Source organism: Hyperolius riggenbachi, chromosome 11, assembly GCF_040937935.1.
Source record: "Hyperolius riggenbachi isolate aHypRig1 chromosome 11, aHypRig1.pri, whole genome shotgun sequence".
Classification (NCBI taxonomy): domain Eukaryota; kingdom Metazoa; phylum Chordata; class Amphibia; order Anura; family Hyperoliidae; genus Hyperolius; species Hyperolius riggenbachi.
Window position 1 is genome coordinate 243,923,456 of NC_090656.1, and position 18,997 is coordinate 243,942,452.

The 18,997-nt window shown below is 47.4% G+C and overlaps 1 protein-coding gene across 2 annotated transcripts; it reads right to left on the reverse strand.

Moving 5' to 3' along the window:
* Positions 1 to 5,062: 5,062 nt before the first annotated feature.
* FADD (Fas associated via death domain) lies at positions 5,063 to 16,380 on the reverse strand. Of its 2 annotated transcripts, none has more exons than XM_068261426.1 (3): positions 16,218 to 16,380; positions 15,495 to 15,892; positions 5,063 to 6,112 (listed from the first exon to the last, which is right to left on the reverse strand). In XM_068261426.1, the coding sequence occupies exons 2-3, from the start codon at positions 15,829 to 15,831 to the stop codon at positions 5,829 to 5,831; spliced, it is 621 nt and encodes a 206-aa protein (XP_068117527.1). In that variant the 5' UTR covers positions 15,832 to 15,892; positions 16,218 to 16,380; the 3' UTR covers positions 5,063 to 5,828. The 2 variants fall into 2 exon arrangements, with proteins under 2 accessions (XP_068117527.1, XP_068117526.1); XM_068261425.1 differs by lacking the exon at positions 16,218 to 16,380 and adding an exon at positions 16,073 to 16,158.
* Positions 16,381 to 18,997: the final 2,617 nt, after the last annotated feature.

Sequence of the window (18,997 nt, forward strand, 5' to 3'; positions counted from 1 at the left end):
GCTGGACGCGGAAACAGCCGCCTCACCTTGAGAGACGGCAGCTTTTCCGCGTTTCCTTACAGTAGGGTTGGGTTAGGCTGTATTGTTGAATTTCATAACGATTGTTAACGTTAATATCTTTTTGTTATTATTTCCCGTCTGTTTTTACAACAGTATTTATCGTTAACCAAATTTGACAACAATGTTTATCGTTATCAGATTTCGTTATCCAGCCGGGCCCTTTTTTCACGCACGCGAATATGGACATTACCCTCTATTAGTATTATTATTATTGTTACTGATTACAGTGGTAGTATACCTTTGATTTATGATACCAGCCTCCTAGTCCTTACAGCTGTGCACAGCATTGTCATGAATATTTGTTTCAGACAATAATGTTGGGTGACTTAGCATGCAACCCATAAACAAAGCTCACAGCATATGATTCAAATGTATGTTATACACAAAGCTCTCCACAATCTCTCTCCCCGGTACATCTCCTCACTAGTTTCCAGTCACCAACCCAATCGCAATCTCACATCTGCACACGAGCTTCTATTGTCCTCCTCTAAAATAACCTCTCTGCATTCATGTATACAAGACTTCTCACGTGCCTCACCCCTCCTCTGGAATCCCCTTCCACATCACATCGGTCATTCTCCATGCTTTTAAATTTTTAAACGCACACCCTCAAAACGTATCTTTTCCAACAAGCATATGCTCTAACTTAGGCCATTCCCCTTCAACCTCTCACCAAGTATTACTCCTTACTATCGTATATACTCGAATACAAGTCGACCTCGTGTATAAGTCAACTCCAATATTCAATCCTCTTAAGCTGGAATTTTGTATTGACTTGAGTTAAAAGGGAAATAAAAACTGAAGATGCTAGCATAATATTGCTCCTGTTTAACTCTCTAGTAAGGCCACATCTGGAATATGGAATTCAGTTCTGGGCACCACATTACAGGAAAGATATTGCAGTTTTAGAGCAGTTGCAGAGACGAGCAACAAAATTGATACGTGGGATGGAAGGTCTCGCTTACCAAGAAAGGTTAGATAAACTGGGTTTATTTAGTCTAGAGAAAAGACGCCTTAGAGGGGATCTAATTAACATGTTATAATAGCTTGGTGGATGAGCTTTTTGTCCCTTGGCCTTCTCAAAGGACTAGAGGACATGATCTGCGCATGGAGGAAAAACGTTTTAGCCATTTATTTAGGAAAGGGTTCTTTACAGTAAGAGTGATTAAGATGTGGAATGCATTGCCACAGGAAGTCGTTATGGCAAACTCTATACCTGCATTTAAAGGGGGCTTAGATGCTTTCCTTGCGTTGAAAGACATCCATGGCTACAATTACTAGGTAATGCCTAATGATGTTGATCCAGGGATTTTATCTGATTGCCATCTGGATTTGGGTAGGAATTTTTCCCTTTTGGGGATAATTGGACCATGCTTTGCAAGGTTTTTTTGCCTTCCACTGGAACAGCAGGGATATGTGAGGGAGCAGACTGGTGTTGTACTTTGTTTTCTGTTTGAACTCGATAGACGTAATTCTTTTTTCGACCCAAATAACTATGTAACTATGTATAAGTCTACCCAGCAAAGTTACTGGCTGCACTTGGGGCCAAGGAGGGGTTAATGACTGCACTGCATTCAGTATTGCAGCCATTAACCCCCTCCTGTCCCTTAAGTGCAGCCAATACCTCCTCCAGCACCCAAGTGCAGCAGTTATTCACCCCCTTCCTACAACCCAGTATCTCTCCCCCCCCCCCCCCCCCCGCCCCTTTCCTTGTTAATTGTTGTGGTCAGGACTTTCCCACCTGTGTTTTCTTGGCATTCCCTTTGACTCGTGTATAAGTCCACCCTTATACTTTTATGAAGTGAATTAGACCTACATTTCTAGACTTATATTCGAGTATATACAGTAGGTAAGCTAAATACACTCTGCCTGTATGTATACTGCATACTTCCCCACCTCTTACTTCCCCTTTTTACTTTAGATTGTAAGCTCACATGGGCAGGGCTCTCTAACCCTTTTGTGTCTTGGAATCTGTAACTGTAGCTTGCACTCTGTTACACATCTTGTTCATCATGTTACATCTGTCACTGGAACCACCATTTCTGTATTTTGTAACAGAGCCCATATTTGATGTATATTATTGTCTGTATCATGATGTACCCCTTGTTTGTTTTCTTACATTGTACAGCGCCACGGATTATGTTGGCGCTTTATAAATCAATAATAAGAATAATTTCAGTTGGGATCAGTTTAAGGGCCCTTTTCCACTAGCAACCACTAGCGTTTGCAATTCAGCAAGTTGCTAATTTTTTGGGGCGATTGCCATTTTGCTATGCAATGTACTGCATAGCAAAATCATGGGAAAAATCGCTCTGAGCCGCGATCGCACTTTAGTAAAAATCGAATTGCAGTAGTGGAAATTACCTACCACGATTCCTATGTTATTTAGCAAATCCTAGTGATTAAAAAAAAAAATCCAAATATAAATCCACAGCGCTAGGCGATCACACTGTTATCTGTAAACACCACAGTGCATATCCTCAGACAGTGACCATCACCAGGATAAAAATCATCAACAGGTCACTCACTGTCATTAAAAGCAATATACTTTAATAAACTTCAAATGATACCACATATACAATATCTTACTTTAGGGGTCCTTTTGACAGGGACCCTTAGTAGTAATAAGCATATAGTGTATATAGATACACAAAAACAGTCTCACGATCTCTTTGTACAATTGCCCAGTCTCCAGCTACCGTTCCGACCGGTTTCGGCCTTCCGGGTTCCCTGACGGCGGAAGGCCGAAACCGGTCGGAACGGTAGCTGGAGACTGGGCAATTGTACAAAGAGATCGTGAGACTGTTTTTGTGTATCTATATACACTATATGCTTATTACTACTAAGGGTCCCTGTCAAAAGGACCCCTAAAGTAAGATATTGTATATGTGGTATCATTTGAAGTTTATTAAAGTATATTGCTTTTAATGACAGTGAGTGACCTGTTGGTGATTTCTATCCTGGTGATGGTCACTGTCTGAGGATATGCACTGTGGTGTTTACAGATAACAGTGTGATCGCCTAGCGCTGTGGATTTACATTTGGAGTTCTATTAAAACCTATTGTGGATATGGTTATCCTGAGCAGCTGGTGAAAAAGACATTTATAGAGGAAATTTCAAGTTGGAGCAGCGCCTGTATTTGCATCTTTCAAATGTGACTAAAAAAAAAAAAAAATCGCTAGCGATTTGCGATTCAGCATCGCAATCGCCGCAAGTGGAAAAGGGCTCTCAAGGATACCCAAGTTGAAAGGGTATTTGCAGATGCTTTTGATCTCAGGTATACTTAGTATAGCAGAGATCTCCGTGTGAATGCGGCACCGCTGGCTCCCGCTGTCCTCCACACCTGTCGCACCCCCCAGTGCTGGCACTTGGTGCACCCATGGGTGATAGGTGTGGGGGGCGGGGCGGACAGCGGGAGCCGGCGGTGCAGCGTCGCGAGGGGCAGGGCTCTCACCAGCTGCAGTGTTGCTCTGGTTGCCACGGATACCAAGCATCATAATGTTGAATGCATGGCTGGTATGATGTCTCACCACCTGCGATTGTAGCAAGTGTGTCTCCCATAGCTATGGCTCCGGGTATTTCATAAAGTAATGCAACCCATTAACCATAGTCACAGCTTATCAGTCCTTTATTCAAGTTTAAGTTATATAGGATAATTGGTTTGTTCCGGGACAGGGTCACTTCTCCGTTCATATTAGTTCAGTGATCACCACAAACCTGTGAGAAGCGGAAGTCCTGTACACACACTAGATAAAAGTCACTTGAAATGTCTGACGAATGACAGAAATAGCCGTAGCAGATGAAAATCTTTGTATAAAAATGTCGCCTAATGATGTTCAATGAAAACGACGAACGACTGATTTTAGGCATTCTGCCCAATCCAACAGCCATACTTATTTCCCTTTACACAATACCAGTTGCCTGGCAGTCCTGCTGATCTTTCTTGCATTAGTAGAGTCTGAATCACACACTTGAAACAAGCATGCAGCAAATGCAGACAAACACCTGATCTGCTACATGCTTGTTCAGGGGCTATGGCTAAAAGCATTAGAGGCAGAGGGTCAGCAGGGCTGCCAGGCAACTGGTATTGTTAAAATGGAAACAAATATGGCAGCCTCCATATTCTTCTAAGGTCAGTTGTCGTAAAGTGAGAAGAATATAGTGGCTACCATATTTATTTCCTTTTAAATAATACCAGTTGCCTGGCTGCCCTGCTGATCTATTAGGCTACAGTAGTGTCTGAATCACACACCTAAAACTACTACACAACTTGTCAGTTCTGACTATAATGTCAGAAACACCTGATATGCTGCATGCTTGTTCAGGGTCTTTGGCTAAAAGTATTAGAGGCAGAGGATCAGCAGGGCTGCCAGGCAACTGGTATTGCTTAATAGGAAACAAATATGGCAGCCTCCATACCCCTCTAAGGTCAGTTGCCCTTTAAGCACAGAGCTGTAGTTATAGGAGGTGAGGAGTACAGCCAAAGCAAAAACATTCAGCATGGAGTCTTAAGAACCACTATAATACAACTCTGCCCATTGATGGTACAATATTCTTCTCAGATGCGATCATTCAATCAGATTTGCAGCATTGTAAGTAATTGGAAGGTAATTATCGATTGTTCCCATAAATGGGTGGATTAGAGCACTTTTTCTCTGCAGATACCATTGTAAAATCCAACACTCCAATTGACAAAATCCTCTGTTCAAATCGACCATAGAATCGTTTCAAGTTGATTTTCTACGTACTGCGTGGGTTTTTGAACAATTCGATCATAAATGGAATGATTGCATTTGAGGAAAATATTGTACAATTTTTTAATTTTTTTTTTTAATTGGGCAATTTTATATACACAATGGCTTCCTCAATAGAATGTATTTCAGTGTGACTGTAATACTGTGGGGTGGAGGCAGCCAAAAGTAAAACCAATTAAAAAAATTAAGAAAAGGTCAACCCTTTAGCAGCCAGTCTATTTAGAAGTGTGACATTTCTCCAGGCTAATTTATTTTAACACATTTTTTATTTCTTGTTTGTTACATTTCCTTGCTTCAAATTAGTACTGCTGTAATGTGTATTTATGGGCACTTGTCCCTAGGGGGCAGTGTGAGACAATAACAGAGGACTTCTGCTTTCAGTTTCTATATTTTCTGCTAGTAGAGAGAGATCAAAGTATTCCAAGAATTTACAGCACAAGTTCTGCCAGCTGAGGTCAAAAGCAATGCACGTATCTCAAACGAGATAACTACTGAAACTGCTAATGAGGTAGATAGGTCTTGGCTTACTGCTCTAGAAAGACACTACCTCAATGTATAATTTTATTAGCATGACGTAAAAAGACAACCCATTCAGCTGGTTGTCTCTGGTGCATCCATCCAACAGTACTGTACGCTCTACCTGCCTCTGTTCGGAGGCTGTGATTTACCACATACATCATTTTCCCATAGAGCGACCACCATTTATCCAGATCTGAGAGGGGACAGTTACCCCCATAGGCTGGAAGAAACATTGAGCAGCACAGTCATGACTGCCCATAACATACGTATTTTCATTACTGTCCTGCTGATGTTTTCCCGCCAGGAATATACTGTTTTCTGATTGGTTAACCACGGCTCGGTTTTCTTTGAGAGACCTCAGAAAGGATTAGAGTCAGAAGTAGTTTCAGGACTTCGTTCTCTCAGGACAGTCGCGTTGTAGTGACAATATTCCAATATTACCAAAGACCACATTTCATATGTTGAGAATTCCAAAGTTGTTCCCGAAGTCATTTCTAGGATGATCCGGCACTTAGATTAAGTTCATCTGTAATTTTCTCTATCACCAGCCTCATTCTACACTTCTCTAGTCCTTTGAGCAAAGCTGAGATATTGGCGTCTTCTCCCTTCTTTTTCCTCCACTCCCTCAGACACTGCCTGATCTGCTCCCTCAAGTTATAAGGGTTGGCGTACTGAACTTGCTCCATCGTAATATCGGTAACGCCAAGAAACCGCAACAGCCGCCTCCAATCTCTCCCAACGTTATCGCATACGATATCAAAGGCCTGCAGGAGCTGATCTGTGGGATAAGGAGAAAGGAGGTTGGTTAGGAGTAGAACAATTATACTCTGTTGTTATCTGAAGAAGATACGTCCACATGCTTGAGTGAAAATCTACTGCGAGTATGAAAGCCCCCTAACCTCACCTTAAAGGGAATCTGAAGTGAAAATAAATGTATGAGATAATTAATTGTATGTGTGTCAGGCTCTATGAAGATCATCCTGCTGGTGGCAGAACTGGGGAACTTTGGTGTGAACTTCCGCTGTCTACCAGCAGATGGCTCTCGTCTTGCTGGGAGCTGTGCAGTTCCCCAGCTCGCCAGCAGATGGAACTGTGAGAAAATTCTGGCCAGTCACCTGATCAATGTGCACAGGAAAAATGGCCAGAGTCACAAACACTGCAAGAGTTCTAGAATGATCTAGCAATGTGCTGCTAGCAAGTCCACCCTTAGGGCTCTTTCACAGTGCGACGTTAAGGTAGCATGTTATAAAAAGTAATAACGCAGACTAACGCACAGCAATACAAAGTCTGTGTGACATTCACAGTGCACATGTTGCGTTGTGTGTAACGTGTAGCAATATTTAGAGAGTGCTGCATGAGCTTTACTCACCTGGGGCTTTCTTCAGCCCCTTGCAGCCGACTGTCCCACGCCGACCGCTTCGCTCTGCGCCGCCGTGCCGGTCTCCGCACACGGTGCGCCTGCGCGGACCTCCGCTGTCAACCAAGCCCATGTTGTACGCAGCTTACTGCGCAGGCGCAGAACTACTGCATACCACTCCTGCGCAGTAAGCCGCATACAACAACTTTATTAACGGCGGCGGTTCGCGCAGGCGCAGTGAGGACGACCTCAGGATCGGCCTCCGCATCGTGCGCAGAGACCTGGATGGCGGTGCAGAGCGGAGCGGTCGGCGCGGGACAGTCGACTGCGAGGGGCTAGAGCAAGCCCCAGGTGAGTAAAGTTCATTATTTAGATTTTGGCTGATAACTCCTTGAAAGGTGGCCATACACTGGTCTATTTGCCATCAGATTCGACCAACAGATAGATCCCTCTCTGATCGAATCTGATCAGAGAGGGGTCGTATGGCCAACTTTACTGCAAACAGATTGCGAATCGATTTCAGCCTGAAACCGATCACAATCTGTGGAGCTGCCGCTGCTGCCGCCCCCCCTCCCCCCGCATACATTACCTGCTCCGGCCGGCGAGAGTCCCCGCTGTCTTCTTCTCCGCTCTGGCTCCGCTCCGGCTACTGAACTTCCTGTCCGGGGGGAAGTTTAAACAGTAGAGGGTGCTCTACTGTTTCAACTTCCTGCCGGGACAGATAGTTTTGTGTAGCTGCAGGAACGGTCTGGAGCCCGAAGAGGAGAAGAAGATAAGGGGACTCGCGCCGGCCGGAACAGGTAATGTATACCCGCTGTATTGCGTCGGTCGTTGGGCATTCGAACGCTGCTAACAACCCACTCCCAACCTGCCGGCGACCGAGAAAAATCTTCCGCACGGACGGATCGACGGGAATGATCGATTTCGGATGGAAATCGATCGTTCTGTCAGCGGTGTGCGCGGCGATTTCACAGCCGTTTCGATCACTGTGAACGAAACGGCTGTATATCGGCGGGAAAATCAGTAGGTATATGGGCTTCTTAAAGAGACTCTGTAACATTAAAAAGATCCCCTGGGGGGTACTCACCTCGGGTGGGGGAAGCCTCCGGATCCTAATGAGGCTTCCCACGCCGTCCTCTGTCCCACGGGGGTCTCGCCGCAGCCCTCCGAACAGCCGGCGACTGTGCCGACTGTCAGTTCAATATTTACCTTTGCTGGCTCCAGCGGGGGCGCTGTGGCGACTTTCTGCACGGAAATAGACAGAAATACCCGATCTCCGTCGGGTCCGCTCTACTGCGCAGGCGCCGGAAACTTGCGCCTGCGCAGTAGAGCAGACCCGACGGTGATCGGGTATTTCCGCCTACTTCGGCGCCGAGAGGCATCAGAGCGCCTGCGCAGGAGCCAGGAAGGTAAATATTGCGTCATGGCTGTACGGAGGGCTACAGCGAGACCCCCGAGGGACGCAGGACGGCGTGGGAAGCCTCATTAGGATCCTGAGGCTTCCCCCACCCGAGGTGAGTACCCCCAGGGGCCGTTTTGTCGTTACAGTTCCTCTTTAAGGGTGGACTTGCTAGCAGCACATTGCTAGATCATTCTGGAACTCTTGCAGTGTTTGTGACTATGGCCATTTCCCCTGTGTTTCTGATCCTTGCCCTTTGTACTCTGAACTCCTGGTATTGACCCTTGCTAGTCCGACTGTTCTCTTTGCCTACTGTCTCCGTAATCCTGATATATTCTGATTGCCTGGTTTGATTACTGCCTGTCTGACTTGTTTCCTGTTTGCCGATTTGGTTTATCCACTCCTGTATATATCGTGAGATCTGTTTCTGTGTATGCCATTGTATATATTGTGTGATCTGTGTTATTGCATATTGTTGTATATATCTGTATAGTTAGTTATTCAGTTCTGGTATTTGATTAATGTTCTCGGATTGTATGATTGCATGTCAATGGTGGATGTATATTTGAATTGCTGCACTTTTGTAAATAAATATGTTTTCACCTTCAAATCCAACCTGTGCAGACCTCCTTGCTCTTGCCTTGTCTTGATAAGAATCTGCATGTGCAGATCCTTACAATGTGTAGTACAGATAATAAATTGAACATTAATAGCCAGAGTCGGGACAAGGTCCTCCAGCACCCAAGGCTGAGACACCAAAGTGCGCCCCTCCATCCCTCCCACCCCAGCCGTCACACACTGATTGCTATTAGACTAAGAGGGCCACAGGGCCCACAACCTCCCCAACACCTTAATATCTAGTTATCTGGCTTGCAGTCACTGCTATGTATCCCCTTTTCTTATTTCTTTCTGCTTTATACACAATTAGGAATGACAGCTGAATGAATTGTGCGCCCCCTCCTACACTGCGCCCTGAGGCTGGAGCCTCTCCAGCCTATGCCTCGGCCCGGCCCTGTTAATAGCAAAGAAACAAGTCAAGAAACTTCAGGTGTAATCTATGCAAAAGAGCTTCTCTGAGCTCCACAGCCAAATTGGTTGCTGATTTCTGGAGCACACTATACATCAAAGAAACAATGACAAACAGCTGAAGATAAGCTTCAATTAGAAGAGTAGTTCAAAGGGTCATTAGCTCTGCACTTGTATTTTAAACTATAAAGGTGGCCATACACTAATAGAGGTGCCACCAGATTGATCGACCAACAGGTAGATCCCTCTCTGATCTAATCTGGTCAAGGAGGGATCTAATTTTGCCCATACACTGCACACAGGTTTGAATCGATTTCAGCATGAAATCGATTCAAAACCTGTGGAGCCGCCACTTGCCTCGCCGTCTCCTGGCCTCCCCCTATTCGGGCTCCCCTGGTTAGCAGCAATACATCACCTGTCCGGCCGGCGCCAGTCCCAGGGGTGCGTGCTGTCATTTCTTCCCCTCTTCCCTTCCTGCCGTGTCCTGTGACTAGCGGAAATTCATACAGTACAGGGCGCTCTACTGTTTGAACTTCAGCTTGTCACAGGACGGGACAGGAAGTGTAGAGGAGACGAGAAGAAGGCCAGCTGGAACAAGTCAGTGTTCTCCCCAGGCCCTTTTAGCTGGGCGCTCCACCCGGCTAGTTTTGGTGACCACCCGGCTGTCATTGGCTCGCCTCCTCCTATGCTGTAAGCAGAGCTGCTCACAGAAGCACCGGCCCTGCATTCTCATCTCGCCCCACCCGGCTACTTTTTCATGCCACCCGGCTGGAAAAAATTTCTGGGGAGACCACTGGAAGCATGTATCCCGGGGACTTGCTCCGACCAAACAGGTGATGTTATTGCTGCCACTATGCGTCGGTTGTCGCCGAACTGAATGCTGCTAGCGATGCGCTCCCGACCTGCCGGCGATCAAACAAAATTTTCCGTTGGGACCGATCGACTGAGCTGACCGATATCTGATGCCAATCAGTCGATCTGTCAGCATTTGCATTAACGATTTCACAGCAGATTCGATTACAGCGATCGAATCTGCTATATATCGGCCGGAATTTGACCCAGTGTATGGGTACCTTAGTCAGAGAAAACTGCAGATATGACAATATTATGCAACTCTATAAAAAAACACTATATAACTGAAAATAAAAATGAGACTAAATTTCTTTGCTACTAACGTTCATTCCTTACCCGTACTACACATACAATTCATTATACTTTTTTTTTCACTTCAGTGTCACTAACCTCTTGAGGACCACAGGCTTACACCCCCTGACCCTGCCCAGCCCCCCTCCCATTAGTGACCAGGCTATTTTTTTTACAATTTGGCACTGCGCAGCTTTAACAGTGTGCTGCATGGCGATACAACTTAGCAGCCAAATGAGTCTGCCCCCCTTTTCTGCCCACCACCAGAGCTTTCTGTTGGTGGGCTTTGATCGCTGCTGCAGTGTTTGTTTGTTTTTTTATTAATTTAAAATTATTTTTTAGTTACATTGTCCTATTTTTCTCTTAATTACCTCCCCCCCCCCCCCCGAGATCTAATCAGTGATCACCTCTCATAAGCATCACATTGTGGGCCACTCAAGGGGACAGCTTTGTCACTAAGCTGTCCCCTTACAGCGCTACACACAGATCACAGCGCTGTATAAAGAAAAAAACACCTTTTTTTCCCTTCTAACAGCCTGCTAGCCACAATCGCAAACTAGCAGGCTGTTTACGGAGCAGAGCTTTGTGACTAAAGTGGGGATATCCCCGACTCAGTGCATGGGGCGACAGTGGTACCACAGGTGGGGCTGGGAGGACACCAAGGGTCCTCAGACACTATTGGAGCCGGAGGAAGCCCCAGATAAGCAAAGCTCAACTTTTTCTCCCCTCTAAAAGAGACTCGGAGGTCTCCTAAAATTGCACTTTTTATTTAACAGTTGTCTTCAGCATAACACAAGCTAAAATGCCGCATCCCCGCGGCAGATCGCTACATTTAAACCCCCCAAATCCCCAAGGCTAACAATGGGGAGCGCTTCCTTGTAGAGGCAGAGCTTAGCGCTGTAGCCAATCCCGGCTGGTCGCCGCCTCCCCCTGCCCCTCTCAGGTTTCTTTCACTGAGAGGGGCGGGGGAGAGGCGGAGATCCATGGGAGATTGACGCGATTGGAGGCAGAGCTACAGCGCTAAGCTCTGCCTCCCCGGGCAGCAAAATACACGACTTTGAAAGTCGTGGATTTTTGCCCCCGTATTTGGGGGGTTTAAATGCAGCGATCTGCCGCATGGATGCAGCGTTTTAGCTTGTGTTATAATGCTGATGACAACTTAAATAAAAAATGCAATTTTAGTAGACTTCAGAGTCTTATTAAAGGACTTCGATGGGCTGGCGTCCTCAGCTCATGTGTGGGCATGCGCCTGCCCTGTGTGAGAACGTGCTCCCACGTCACCGGGAGCGTACTGCACCTGCACAGTAGTACGCTGCTGATTATGTGTGTGTTCACCCGCGCATGCGCAGAAGATGCCGACCGGTCGGGTGTGGGCGGTCCTTAGAGGCTGCCAGCGGGACCCGGGAGAAAACCAGAGCTGCGGCCAGGGACGAAAATTACTTCTAGGGGCTGGAAGAAGCCCCAGGTAAGTAAAACTAGATTTAATTTCTCACCTCGGACGTCCTTAACCACTTGAGGACCATAGGCTTAAAGGGATACTGTAGGGGGGTCGGGGGAAAATGAGTTGAACTTACCCGGGGCTTCTAATGGTCCCCCGCAGACATCCTGCGCTTGCGCAGCCGCTCACCGATGCTCTGGCCCCGCCTCCAGTTCACTTCTGGAATTTCAGACTTTAAAGTCTGAAATCCACTGCGCCTGCGTTGCTGTGTCCTCGCTCCCACTGATGTCACCAGGAGCGTACTGCGCAGGCACAGACCATACTGGACCTGCGCAGTACGCTCCTGGTGAATGAGGACACGGCAATGCAGGCGCATTGGTTTTCAGACTTTAAAGTCTGAAATTCCAGAAGTGAACCGGAGGCGGGGCCAGAGCATCGGTGAGTGGCTGCGTGGGCACAGGATGTCTGTGGGGGTCCATTAGAAGCCCCGGGTAAGTTCAACTCATTTTCCCCCAACCCCGCTACATTATTCCTTTAAAGAGAACCAGAGATGAAATAAAGAAAAGCTTTTATACATACCTGGGGCTTCCTCCAGCCTCATACGCACAGATCACTCCCATGCCGCCGTCCTCCGCTGTCTGCAGCTTCGGTACCGGGTCCCCGCTCTGCCGTCAGTCGGAGCCAGTTTTGCGCAGGAGAAGTGCGCTCTTTGCGTATCTCTGCAGCAGCCACTGGAGAGACACGTAGAGGGCGCACTTCTACGCTAGACTGGCTCCGATGACGACAGTAACGGGACCCGGGTCTCGTAGTTGCGAGCAGCGGAGGACGGTGGCGTGGGAGCGATCTGTGCGTATGGGCCTGGAGGAAGCCCCAGGTATGTATAAAAGCTTTTCTTTATTTCATCTCTGGTTCCCTTTAGGCTACTTACACACCAGGACGTTGCGTTTAGGGGACATAACATGCCCCTAGCCCAACTCCTGGTGTTCTCTGATGTGGAAGTCAGACTGAGCCGCGTTGTGCAGCTCACTCTGGCGTCCGTGATGCGTACTCTTGGACGCATGCGGCATCACGTGGTCCCGCCCGGCCAATCGCCGCACAGAGCGGCCGCACCAGGAAGTAAACACTGCACATCACACCGTGCAGTGAATATTAATTAGCCATGTGCCTGGCCGCTCTCCGCTCCTCCCCAACACTGCTGAGCATGTGCGCACAGTCTAACGTGGCTTAGCCGCGCATAACGCACAGCATGCAGCACTCTCAACGGATGTGCTGCATTACAATGTAACACAACGTGGGCACTGTGAACAGCCCATTGATTTTTCATTGCTGTGCGGTGGGCTGCGTTACTGGCTGCTGTAACGTGCGCCTGTAACGTCCCACTGTGAAAGCAGCCTTAAGGTGGCCACACACCATATCATTTTTTAAATATCTGTTCAAATTAAGAATTGCAGTCAATTTTTCTGACTGATTGTAACATTTCAAAAATATGACCAATTTACCACACACGTTCAGTTTTTCCCCAATTATGATAAAAAATGAATGGAAACTCTGAGAACATTGCTAGGGTGTGTATATTAATATATTGACAATCTAACAAACACCATACAATCTTAGGAAAAATTGAAGAAAAATCTCCAGCATTCTGTATCGATAAAAATCAGAAAAAAACGGGAAATGCGATTACATTTTTCAGTCGAATGAAAAAAAAGATTTCAATTTTTTCCGGGAGATCAGATCATATTTATCGAATTGCCGTAAAATTGGATCATTTTACACCCCTTTAGTGACCTGGCTATTTTTACAAATTGGGCCACTGCAGCTTTAAAGAGAGTCTGAAGCGAGAATAAATCTCGCTTCAGACCTCAGAGTTAGCAGGGGCATGTGTGCCCCTGCTAAAACGCTGCTATCCCGCGGCTTAACGGGGATCCCTTCACCCCCAAATCCTCTCCGTACAGCAGGGGAGCGCTTCCTGGTTGGGGCAGGGCTAACCGCCGCAGCCCTGCCCCACGCGCGTCTGTCAGCGCGTATCTCCACCTCTCCCCCGCCCCTCTCAGTCTTCCTTCACTGAGAGGGGCAGGGGAGAGGCGGCGATGCGTGTCTGATAGACGCGCTGAGAGGCAGGGCTGCAGCCGTTAGCCCTGCCTCCAGGAAGTCAAGATTTACGACCAACTCTACGACCAAGGTTTGCGGGGGTGGGTTTGGGGGTAAAGGAACCCTCGTTTAGCGGCGGGATAGCGGCGTTTTAGCAGGGGCACGCATGCCCCTGCTAACTATGAGCTCTGAAGCGAGATTAATTCTCGCTTCAGAGTCTCTTTAAAGTGAACCTCCAGACTAAAAAGCTACTCATCAGCACTGAAAAGGCTTGGGGTTTCTTTAACAGTTTCACAGCGTCAGCATCAGAACTTTCTTTTTCTTACCCAAACCTCATATTTAGCTGCACAGAAGAAAACTGCCCGGGCATTTTTTCCTGATGCTGTGCAAAGCATTATGGGATTTCTGATGTTGTTCTCCTGCTGTTTTGGTGCAAATTTGTTTTTGTTTTTTTATTTTGAATTTGAGATTTGAAGCCTAGCGCGCGCTGCTGGGAGGGGTGATCAGGACACAGGACAGTTGGAACTGTGTCTCATGCTTCCTGTCACCTCCCTTCAACCAAAAAAATGGCTGCCCTCATGAAATCACAAACATTTGCCTGTTCTTTTAAAACAGGGTGGGTAAAAGAGATTACCTGTTTTAATTAACATAACTAATGTAACTTAATGACAGTATGTTTGTTTAGGCTGAAGTTCCCCTTTAAGGCCTCACTGCAGTGCCATAGAACCTAGCACACAAGTGATTCCCCCCCTTTTCTGCCCGCCAATAGAGCTTTCTGTTGGTGGGCTCTGATGTGTTTGTGCGTTTTTTTTTCTTAAATAAATTCCCCCCCCCCCCCCTTCCTTTTTATGAAACTGTTTTTACATCCCTTCCTCCGTCTGCCAATCACAGCGATCGGCTGTCATAGGCATCAGCCTATGACAGCCGATCGCTTCTGTGCCTGCGAAGGGGACAGCCGTGTCACACGGCTGTCCCCAGTACAGTGCTGCCGTAGATCGCAGCGCTGTACCGTGTAATTATACGGCGCTGGGATACTGATGACAGAGCAGAGCTCAGTCATTGAAGTGGAGAAGCGCGTGCGATCTTCTGCAAAACCCCGCCCCAGGACCTCACAACATTGGCGTGGAGCGGTCATTAACCCGTTAACAGGAAACCAGAAAGAAAACGAAAGATTTGATATGTACCTTATGCTTCCTCCAGCCCCATAAGCACCGCTGAGACCTCCGCCGCCCTCCTGTGTGCCTCCGACCTGCTACTATCAGCTCCGTTAACTGGCTAGGTCGCGTCAGTCAGGGTCTTCTGCGCATGCGCGAGAGGTCAATGCTTACGGGGCTGCAAGAAGCCCCGGGTAAGTATCAAATCTTTCATTTTTAATATCTCTAGTACACTTTAAAGCAGAGACAAAAAAATAAAAGTTCTCTACATACCTGGGGCTTCCTCCAGCCCTGTGCGCACGGATCGCTCCCATGAAGAGGAATTGCGCTCTCTTCGTATCTCTCCGGCGGCACCTCTCTTGTGTCGACTGGACTCGACTGGAGGACGTTACGGGACCCGGTACCGGAGCTGCGGGCAGGACGGTGGCGTGGGAGCGTTCCGTGCGGATGGGGCTGGAGAAAGCCCCAGGTATGTATAAAACATTTTTCTATTTTATTTGTCTGTGGTATCCTTTAAGTTTTACTTTAAAATATGTTTATTTCTACACTTACCGGAGCCTTCTTCAGCAGACGCCTGGACACCGGCCTGTTCCCTAGAGAGCGGCGTCTGGACACCGGCCTGTTCCCTAGACAGCGGCGTCTGGGATTTGTCCACCTCTCCGATGAGATCGTTCCTGCCTATATGCTGTAAAAGGAAGATTAGGAAGTCTGGTTTGTCTTTAGTAATATTTTCCTGCTCTATAAGTCTTGTGAATAGCTCGGTCGGTCTTGTAATGGCTTCTAGCTTCTTTTTGACTATTTTTTCCTGACACAGAAACTTCATGTCCTTGAAGTCCTGCTCGCTGAGCCTTTCTGATATTTTTAGCAGCGCCACTCTGAATTCTTCCATTTCTGGGTGTTGGGCGTCCGCCGATCTGTGGTTTCAGCACTCAAGGGCCAGCCGGAGACTCCTGAAAAGTGAAAATGGAGTGAATGAAATGGCCTCTGCAAATTACTTTCACTTTACCAAGCGATATCTTGCTTCAGCCTGGCTTATATGTTCTGCCACTGCTGACCCTACAAAGAATATAATGCTGTGATGTAAAGAATTCTGGCATAAAAGTTACAAATGTATAATAACTGTAACAAACCTCTAATTCCTTGCTCTCTGCATAGGACTGATAGTGTTTGTGGGTAGTGGCGCCCAGCACACAGCCTGGAAGCAGGAAGTCATGAGAAACATGATCTGAGCATGTCAGCTCCTCACACCCCCCTCCCAACTATTGCAAAACTCACCATGCAAGTTACAGCAGCCGGGGTCAGGATTCTTGTGTAAGGATTCTGCTGGGAGAGCACTTGTCTGTCTGTGTGTTTTCTGCACAGGAAAACTGAGAACCAACATTGAGAGCTAGTGATGGGAATTCCGGCTCTTCTCAGAGAAACGGCTCTTCTGAATCGGCTCCCATTAAAGAGCCGGCTCTTACGGCTCTTAATCGGCTCTTCATTAAATATCACTGGACACCACTCAGAATCGGAGTAAAATCCCCGCCCCCGTCTCCATGACAACTCCAGACTGCTTCGCTGACTGGGGCAATCCCTCCTGCTACTGCTCTGCTCGCCCTTTATACACTCCTACAAGCTGCAACTACAGGACTACATCTCCCAGCATGCCTCAGCGCCCTTTATTACACAGCAAAGCAGAGCTGTGTGGGGCGACTGAGGCATCGGCTCTTTTAAAACTGAGAGCCGGCTCATGTCGTTCACAGCAAAGAGCCGGCTCTTGGAGCCGGCTCGTTCGCGAACGACCCATCACTATTGAGAGCTGTACTGTTCTATTGATTCATCGATTAACAGTCAAAGTAAATGAGTCTCTCTAAAAATTCACTGTCACATTGAGGGCTGGAACCCACTAGAGTGAGCGATTTTTTGAGTGTTAGGGCCCATTCACACTAGAAATCGCTAAACGCTAACGCAAAACGCTGAGCGTTTTTCTGGCGGTTTTTCCTAGCGATTTTTCACTGTATAGAGAGCGTTTTTCCAGCGATTTGCGATTTCTAGTTCAATTCAAATACTTTTATTGAAATGCTAATCGCTCCAGAATCTCTCAGAAAACGCTGCATGCAACGCCTTTCCGTTTCAGCAAATCGCTAAACGCTTAGATGAGAACACTTCCATACACTTTCATTGTGCACACGTTTTTCAAATCGCTAGCGATTTTCAGCAAAGCTGAAATCGTTCTGAAAACGCACAAGTGTGAATGGGCCCTTAGGGCCCGTTCTCACCTGAGCTGGAATCGCGCAATTCCCGTTGACAGCAAACCGCTAACGGTTTAACAAAAACCGCTACACAATGTAGCAAGTGGCAGTGTTCTCACTGCCGCGGTTGCGGTTAGCGATAACCGCAACCGCGCTGCATGCAGCGGTTTGCCGGTGACTAGCGTTCCGCGATTAGCGATCGTGATTAGCGTGCAAACCACGCTAATCGCGATCGCTCCAAAACCGCCGCAGTGCCCAGTGATTTTTCCATGCTAATCGCGGGAAAATCACTCCCGCAAAACGCCGGCGGTAATCGCCGGCGTTCTGCGGTTCTAAGTGTGAACGGGCCCTTACTGCCGGCATGTTGCGGGAGTGATTTTCCCACGATTAGCGTGGAAAAATCACTGGGCACTGCGGCGGTTTTGGAGCGATCGCGATTATTACGTTAATCACGATCGCTAATCGCGGAACGCTCGTCGTCGGCAAACCGCTGCATGCATCGCTAACCGCAACTGCGGCAGTGAGAACACTGCCACTCGCTACATTGTGTAGCGGTTTTTGTTAAACCGCTAGCGGTTTGCCGTCAACGGGAATCGCACGATTCCCGCTCAGGTGAGAACGGGCCCTTAGGGAGGTTTTCAAACCGCTAGCGATTTCCCTAAATGCTCAGCTGATGTTAATGGATGGGCCAAATTCCACTGGAGTGATTGCGATTACAAAAACGCAGGACATGCAGCATTTTTAGCGTTTAGAGTTTTGCGATATCGTTTCTGCAATGTAAAATATATAAACGCTGGCGTAATCGCTCGTCAAAACCTACACAGAGCGATTTGCTAGCGTTTTTAAAATTACAACACACTGTAAAAAAAAGAAAGAAAATTAATTGAAAGGACCAATCAGTAGCTAATCGCTACACAATCTCTGGCAAAAAGCTGACACTTTTTAAAATCACTACCAAAATCGCCAGAAAACGTTAGAGGCGGAAGTCGCAGAGCTAAATAAGCATCTCGCAACACTGAGAAGCATACACAACATGGAGAAGAGCTTGGATCTCACGATCCAGACACTGGATGGAACCGTTGAAGATGAGGAGGGTGGAGTACAGCCGGACCAAGAAGCAGAGGCAGCCGCTAGTTGGGTCACAGTTAGAAGGGGTAGGGGAAAAAGTGGCAGGGAGGCTAGTCCCGAGTTGTCCCTCACTAATAAGTATGCTTGTTTGCGTAATATTGGGGAGGATGATTCAGGAGTAGCAATGCTGCAGCAGGATGTGCTCCTTAGCAACCAAGGGGCAGACTGCTGTAACGAGAAAGGGAATAGGAGTGCAGCTAAGGCTAGACAGGTACTGGTGGTAGGGGATTCAATTATTAGGCGCACAGATAGGGTAATCTGTCGAAGAAACCGCGAATGCCGTACAGTCTGTTGCCTCCCGGGTGCTCGGGTTCGGCATGTAGCGGAAAGAATTGACAGATTACTGGGTGGGGCTGGGGAAGACCCGGCTGTCATGGTACACATTGGCACCAATGACAAAGTTAGTGGGAGATGGAAGGTCATCAAAAATGATTTTCAGGTACTTGGAGATAAACTTAAAGCAAGGACCTCCAAGGTGGTGTTTTCTGAAATACTGCCAGTGCCACGTGCTACACCTGAGAGACAGAGGGAGCTTAGGGAGTTAAATAAGTGGCTGAGAAATTGGTGTAGGAAGGAAGGGTTTGGGTTCCTGGAGAACTGGGCAGACTTTGCAGTCGGCTACAGGTTCTACAGCAGGGATGGGCTGCACCTTAATGGGGAGAGTGCAGCTGCATTGGGGGAGAAGATGGCTAA

What these genes read in the sequence shown, in the direction of transcription:
- FADD (XM_068261426.1), bottom strand. Translation starts at nt 15,831, where the DNA reads ATGGAAGAATTCAGAGTGGCGCTGCTAAAAATATCAGAAAGGCTCAGC. An exon ending in GTCTGCTGAAGAAGGCTCCG is followed by an intron (nt 6,113 to 15,494) that starts GTAAGTGTAGAA and finishes CTTATCCCACAG; the next exon opens with ATCAGCTCCTGCAGGCCTTT.